Below are 8,026 nucleotides of genomic sequence, written 5' to 3'. Positions count from 1 at the left end.
GAGAGAGAGAGAGAGAGAGAGAGAGAGAGAGAGAGAGAGAGAGAGAGAGAGATATCAGGCGCTGACTCCGTGGGCCGTCGTCCCCGGTAGCGCGGATCGTCTGCTACCGTAGCTGCTGCCGCACGTGCGAGCCGGCTGCGTGACGGACTGACGGACGGCGGGAGGAATGTACGAGAGAGAGAGAGAGAGAGAGAGAGAGAGAGAGAGAGAGAGATAGACGCGCGTTCGTTCGTTTTTCGGTCGCTAGATGCCGCTGATTCTCACCTTATAGCGACGTGTTACATACTATTATCTAACAATTTATACCATATATTATTTGTTGTTATTTATTTTATCAAAGATGGACGCTGCGTAAAAGTAGTGCTCTTTTGTTTTATATAATATGGCGGCCGCATAAATGCAGATCGTGTGTTTTTTTCTGAATGCCGTGTAGTTCGGTGTGTGTGTTGGGGGGGGGGGGACTTCGGTCTTTCGTAAAACGTGGCGAATTTTCTCGTTAATGCTAGGCGTGGAAGTTTTAAAAGAAAACAACGATTAAAAAAAAGTTAAACGAAACGTTTTCTCGTTGAGTGACTAGCCGCCAAGAGTGCAGCCAAACTGTAGAATATATATATATATATATATATATTATATATATATATATATATATATATAAGATAAAATTAAAAATAGAAATAGGTGTCAAAATTTTATGTTTGTACAATAGTATTATAGGTATTATAGGTGTAAAATAAAATTTTTACACCTATTTCTATTTTTAAATTTATCTTATCTCTTCATGGGTGTCCGTGTGTTTTTACTTATTATATATATATTATATATATAACGTTAGTATACGAGGAATATGTATGATATAACGTCTCATCTTGGCGGCGAAAAAAAACCGTTGAAGGTCAACGCGTTGAAGGTGAAAGCCTTGAATCATATAAGTGAGATGAGTTTATTTTTTATTTCTTGGCATATAATTCTTGCATAACGTAGAGCAGGCCGTACTGCGTGATCTGCCCTTCCCCGGAAGCATTAGTCTGTGTGGTGGGAGTTGTGTGTGTGTGTGTGTGTGTGTGTGTGTGTGTGTATAAGTATTTCACTACCCATCTCCCACTACGTTTGCGTTACTCACTCGTCTCTCTTCACACCTCCTGACTAAGAAGGGAGTGAGAAATACTACAGGCACGCATATACCGACACACTCGCATTCCACACCAGTCCAGTCAATCTACAAGATATTTTAGCTCGATATCGATATAAAAGAAATGTGCAGAATATTGTTTTTTTACGACGATGCATTTCCTTGAAGTTCTTAGAACAACTAAGCCTAATGATATGATGTCCAAGTGGTGGAATCAAGTGAGCTTAATTTGCATAAATGTAGATTAGTCGTTAAAATGGCTGCTTCTAAATAGACGTGCCATTGATTACACACTATAATCTACATGATATGTTCTGAGACTCTCTGCATGTACACGTCTTCAGCATCTTGGGGTAATAGACGTTATACGTCCTCCGCTCCTTTTGCGTTAGATAATGACAAAGAAGTAAGAAGTACTGCACGCGCAGCGACATAACATGCCTTCAGCATCTTGGAGCAATAGACGCTTCGCTTCCCTTTAGTCCTTTTCCATTAGATTATGACAAATACTTAAAGCCCGGCGCACACGTGAGTTTTTACTCAAGTAAAATGACGCATGAGTCATTTTACTCACGTGTGCGGCGGATTTTCGTTGAGTAATTAGAGAGAGAGAGAGAAAGACGCACTTACATACATCCACACACTCGATCGCTATCTCTGTATATTGCTATCTCTACCAACATCTACCACTCTACAACATATATACCAGAATCTCTCTATCTCTGCATCCTTACATTCCTGACATTCCCGTATCCCTGCATCCCAGTATCCCAGCATCCCTCTATCCCAGCATCCCCTACATTGTTTGCAACATCAGGTAGCGCTTGATGGAGCACCGTACATTCCCCCCATTCACGTTTTTAGCTTGTATTATCATCATGTATATCCCTACATTGCTGGCATCCCTGTATCCCTGCATTCCTGTCTCTCTGCATCCCTGTCTCCCTGCATTCCTGTCTCCCTGCATCCCTGTATCTCTGCATCCTTGTCTCCCTGTATCCCCGTCTCTCTGCATCCCCGTCTCCCTGCATCCCTGTCTCCCTGTATCCCCGTCTCCCTGCATCCCTGTCTCCCTGCATCCCTGTCTCCCTGCATCCCTGACTCCCAGCATCTCTGACTCCCAGCATCCCTGACTCCCAGCATCCCTGACTCCCAGCATCCCTACATCGGGAGGGAAGGTGGCGTTTGACGAAGCAGCGTACATTCCCCCTAACCCACTCACGTCATCAGCTGCCGGATGAGGAGAAGATAAATATCGAGAAAGAGTTAATGCTGAATTAATTTCAGTTGATGCGGGCGCAAAGTTTCCGAAACGTTACATATAACGTTGCTTGTAAATCTTATCTCGTACCATAGACGAAATCGTATCATTTGCCGACAAGGCGAAATTCACCGCATTTTCAGGCAAATACATAAAGTATCCCCGTGTACAGAAAATGTTCCCGTATACAGAAGTTAAAGGAGGGGCATCCCTTGATGTCTGTGCCCTTAAACAGCAAGACTCACATCATGCTCAGGGTAAGAGCTAAAGGTGGGGTATCCCCTAATAGATGCACACCTAAGAGTAATGGCCATGTGATTCGCAGAGTAAGAGTCGCCGTATGCCCAGGCTAGAAAGTAAAGGTGAGGTTACCAACTGATACCAGCACTCCTAAACAATAATGCTAATATTATTCTCAGAAAAATAAGTCAAGATGGGGCATACCCTATATTAGATGCAGCTTTCTATGTTAAAAAAATCTTCATCGTTAACTTTATTCATTTGTTAATATCCTTATCTTTATCTTCATACTGCTTGGGGGAAGATGTAGCAACTAACCCTGGATCTAGCCACAGGCACTTGGACCGTTTCAATAATAAAATGATGGTTAATAAATACAACTTGTCAGTAGCCTACTACTACAGTACCAGCAATAGTCTTAATGTTTGATTTGACCTAATAACTTCACTTCAACACCGTTAAATACACCGATGCAACACATAGCCCGCACGCCATTGTGCATGCACAGATACACAGTAGATAGGAGCCTATCCTATCTACTGTGTATCTGTGCATGCACAATGGCGTGCGGGCTATGTGTTGCATCGGTGTATTTAACGGTGTTGAAGTGAAGTTATTAGGTCAAATCAAACATTAAGACTATTGCTGGTACTGTAGTAGTAGGCTACTGACAAGTTGTATTTATTAACCATCATTTTATTATTGAAACGGTCCAAGTGCCTGTGGATCTAGCCACCGTATCTAAGCATTATAAACGCGCATTTTTTTTCTTCTGTTAAAGTCACGTCGTAACCACTTCAAAACAACTTACCGACGTATTGCGCGCCTCGGGATTATTTTTTGCTAGCAAATTTTTTCCTTTGGGACGTGCGTGCGTCACAGTGGGGTGGTTGTTCTGACCATGGTTCTGACACAAGTCTTTATCGCAATCTATGTACTGAGAGCTTTATATCAAACTTCAAACAGCTTATCTGAGCATTGTTTGTTTAGCTGATATTTTGTTAATATTTTTTAACCGTGGGACGTGGCGTGCGCCAAATGAAGGCGTTTCACCTTTGGGCGCTCAACAATCTTTGTAGAGATCTAAGATCTTATATGAACTCAGGCACTGCCATGGAGCAACTTTAAACAACTTCCCTAACAATTTCCATCGTGATTTCTTCCAGGAATCTTCATAGAACATGCGTTGCATTCCAACAGGCACCGCTATAATTATTCAACATGACTTTCCACTTAATAGACTGACTCATCGTCGCTGCGCCAGGTTTAGGCTGCGCGAGGCTATGGAATTTGGAACCAGTCTATAGGTGACTGAGTCGGTTTGTAAACCAGTGCTTCAACGACACGTGTGGAGAGGTTTCACGAACGGAAAACTTTATTTACTGTTCTGTTGCTCTTTCATGGTTTCAATAACAAACCAAAAATAATTATGATAATGTAAACTTTGCTGTTCAACCATTCTACGCTGTTTAGTAAGACGAGAAGAAAATGTAAAATAAATAATATTTATTCAATACATGCATACTAATGAGAGAGTATCTAGGATGTATCAATGTCTGATTCATTCAGTGTGTCACGTGGCAGTTGTGCGATGGATGGCCCATAGGCGCTAACCCATAGAAATAGAATAGAATTCTTCTATTTTATTTTTTCTATTCCATTCTTCTATTCTGTTTCTATGCGCTAACCCTGTCTCGTTGACTAAGAACTCCGCTAGAAAGCGAATTGCCATCGTTTGGTATCATTTCTTGATGATAATGAATGATAGGTGATAATGAGCAAGGATACTGAAAAGAGGGTACACACACACACACACACACACACACACACACACACACACACACAGAAAGATGGAGACAGTAAGACAGATCGAGATAACGTGGTGGATGGATGTGTGCGTGCGTGTGAGTATCGGTGTATACCACAGCACGGATCATCACCAGCCACGACAGCAGCTATATACGCCTACAATAACATATTTCCTGTGTGTCTTTGTTCAAGATCATCTACATAAAACATGCAAACGCAGCGTGCTGGCATGCACATGGCTGCCACATGTACGCGCCATCCCTGTCTATCTTCATCTCACTCTCTTACCCCCCCCCCGTCTTTCTCTTCATCCCCCTCTTCCTCCCCCCTCTCTCTCTCTCTCTCTCTCTCTCCCCTTTGTCTATGTCTATCTCTCTTTCTTTCTCTCACTCGCTCTCATTCTCTTTGCTCTCTCTTTCTTTGCTCGCTCCCTCTCTCCCTTTCTCTTTTCCTTCCTCTTTCTCTTCCTCCCCTCTCTTTTTCTTTCTCTCTCTCTCTATTTCTCTTTCTTTCTTTTGCGCTCTCTCTCATTCTCTCTCGATCCCCGTATGCCCCATAGAATCGCCGCGTATTTATGTTCATATATATTATATTATATTCCAAAAGCTGGGTCGTGCCTGTCTATACGCGTCAACTGCTCCTCGTATTCATATCCGTGTAGAGAATAGAATGTGAAATAGAATGCCAAGTGTCTACGTAATGTCCTATACGCGGGTATAGATAAGGGGATGACCGCCAATAGCGGTGGTTACAAAATTTAACAAGAACAAGGACAGGAGCAAGGACAGAAATCATACAGATATAAATTGATCGCAGCTTTGCCTTCCCCGCGAAGCTGCTTTCAATTTTGTATGTTAGCGAGCGGGAAGAAAAAGATGTAAACTAGAGAGAGGTGCTTACACTCAGTATTGTAAACATTCTAGGCAGAACAGCGTGTGTGTGTGCTTCTCATGAGAGGCGTACGAGAAAAATATAATGCCCGCATTGTATTACTTACTATTACTACGACTATTACTATTGCTGCTGCTGCTGCTGGTGCTGCTGCTTGTGCTGCTGCTGTTGCTGCTGCTGCTGCTGCTGGTGTTGCTGCTGGTGCTGCTGCTGCTACTGCTGCTGCTGCTGCTGGTGGTGGTGGTCGTGGTGGTGGTGCTGCTGCTGCTACTGCTGCTGCTGCTGCTGCTGCTGCTGCTGCTGCTGCTATTGCTACTGCTGCTACTACTACTGCTGCTGCTGCTGCTGCTGCTGCTGCTGGCGCTGCTGCTGGTGCTGCTGCTGGTGCTACTGCTGCTGCTACTACTTTTTACTCACGTGTGCGGCGGATTTTCGTTGAGTAATTTGACTCATGCGTCATTTTACTTGAGTAAAATAACTCACGTGTGCGCCGGGCTTAAGTGAAAAATACTGCACAGGGGAGGTGAGTAACATGCCTTCAGCACCTTGGAGCAATAGCTATACCGCCTCCGGTTCCTTATGCTTTAGATTAGAACCAGAAGAATTCTCGTTACTTGAGAATACACCTATCGGTCATTCACCATCACAGATTTCGTTTTTGGAGGAGGGAGGAATCTATGGGAAACTGCTGTTAGAAAGGTTCACCGGGGGAAAGAGATGTGGTGGCGTTGGAATGCGAGATACATGCGCTCGGTGCGTATAGTGAAAACACATTCATAGTCTGCTAGAAATGCCAACGAAAACAATTATCACTTATTCACATAATTATTTGTTTTCTCGTGCTTCTCTCTCTCTCTTTTTTTGCGCTCGACGATCTACTAGTTGAAATTGTGGAGCCGTTTTCGGGTCAAATACCGGATCACGTTGGCGTACGATGGGAAGTTGTGGGCGCCTAGCGATCTATGCTACCTCTAGAACTATAGCCCTTCGATCCGCCACAGGCCTGTGTCCGCAGCGAAGGTCTATAGTTCTAGAGCTAAGCCTCTACAAGACTCTATTACTGTACGTAGTCAAGATAGTAGATCATGATTCTTCTCCATTCTGGTGGTGTTTGTGGAGAACAAGGAACTGATTAATATATTTACGATATCTATAGTGTGAATAATTTTTATCATCTCCTTCTTTACATCCGAAGTGTTTTCGAATACCTTTGTCACGCAATTTTTCAAAAACTAACTAGTAAGTCTATTAGATTACGGTCCGTAAGTCTACTACCTACATCTACTACATCTAGTTCAGCTATATCTCACAGGGACTTCAATCCGAATCTGAAAGTCAAAATATCCTGAAATCTGAAAACCAGCGAGCCATCGTTTCACGTCGTCACGTGACGTGTATGACGTCACGGCGTTGACGTCAGGACTAGGCGATTCAGAAGTCCTATCCGACATGACAGCGAGCACTGAGCATGCGCAGACACTACCTCATACGTCACGGTGCAAAACACAGGATTATCATCTAATCTAGTCCAAAAAACTGCATCTCCGGCAAAAAAACTAAAGAAACTCCTTTTCCGTCGTAACAGCAACTGCAAGCACCACACACGCACACAAACACACACACACACACACACACATACACACACCGCACACAATGCTGCTACAAACACACGTGTTTTGTTGCTACATAGCAACAGCTAGCTGTCCGTTTAGTTTACGTACCTGTCCGACAGGGGGCGTACTCGTTTCCTCGGCCCATATCCTTTGTGGCGAAGCATGCCCCTACAGGCTCCCTTCGCTGGAAGTTTACGGAGAAATAGACGTACCTAGGTGCGCACGCCTGCAAAAAACAACAATAGACAATGTCAGGTACATATTGTATTTGTAATAAGAAGAAAAGGGAAGAATGGAGGGGTGGAGAAGGAGGAAAAGAATGAGGAGAAATAGACGTACCTAGGTGGGCACGCCTGCAAGAGACATCAACAAGGGGCAATTAATGTCAGGTACATATTGTATTCGTAATAAAAAGGAAAGGGAATAATGGAGGGGTGGAGAAGGAGGAGAACGAGGAGGAGAAACAGATGTACCTAGGTGCGCACGCCTACAAGAGACATCAACAAGATGCAAATAATGTCAAGAATAGATTATATTCGTAATAAGAAGGAGCGGGCAGAAGAAGGAAGAGAGGGAGGAGAGGGAGAGGGAGAAGAAGAAAAGAAGAAGAAGAGGAGGAGGAGGAGGAGGAGGTGGTGGAAGAGGAGGAAGAAGAAGTTTACGGAGAAATAGACGTACCTAGGTGCGCACGCCTGCAACCGATAATAAGATACAATGTCATGTATAGATTATATACGTAATAAAAAGATGGGGAAGAAGGAAAGAGAGGAGAAGGAAGATAAGGCGGATGAGAAGAAGAAGAAGAAGAAGAAGAAGAAGAAGAAGAAGAAGAAGAAGAAAAAGCAGAAGAAGAAGACGAAGACGACGACGAAGACGAAGACGAAGACGACGACGAATGCGCAAGAGATTGAGAAAGAGGGGAGAGGAAGACAGAAAAGAGTAGAAAGAGAGAGAGAGAGAGAGAGAGAGAGAGAGAGAGACGCACACAGGGCGAGCGTGTGTGAAAGAGAAAGAAAGAACGAGAGAGAGCCCGCACGTCGTTATAGAATGAGCATATACCACGCTCCCCTGGTCAGCCCACTG

General features: G+C 43.7%; 1 protein-coding gene across 1 annotated transcript in view; it reads right to left on the bottom strand.

Annotated features, from left to right (window-relative positions):
- The window catches only part of LOC106815471 (integrin alpha-PS2-like), a gene marked incomplete at its 5' end in the record, with an annotated part of 72,515 nt that extends 65,346 nt beyond the window's left edge, over nt 1–7,169 (bottom strand). Inside the window, 1 exon segment of the mRNA XM_014819936.1 lies at nt 7,052–7,169. Within this exon segment, the coding sequence (XP_014675422.1) occupies nt 7,052–7,169 (118 nt within the window).
- Between the last annotated feature and the right edge of the window lie 857 nt (nt 7,170–8,026).

The sequence above is a fragment of the Priapulus caudatus genome, unplaced genomic scaffold (assembly GCF_000485595.1).
Source record: "Priapulus caudatus unplaced genomic scaffold, Priapulus_caudatus-5.0.1 Scaffold1124, whole genome shotgun sequence".
Taxonomy (NCBI): Eukaryota; Metazoa; Priapulida; class Priapulimorpha; order Priapulimorphida; family Priapulidae; genus Priapulus; species Priapulus caudatus.
The sequence above is the reverse complement of the archived record's forward strand: the minus strand, read 5'-3'. Positions and strand labels throughout refer to the sequence as shown.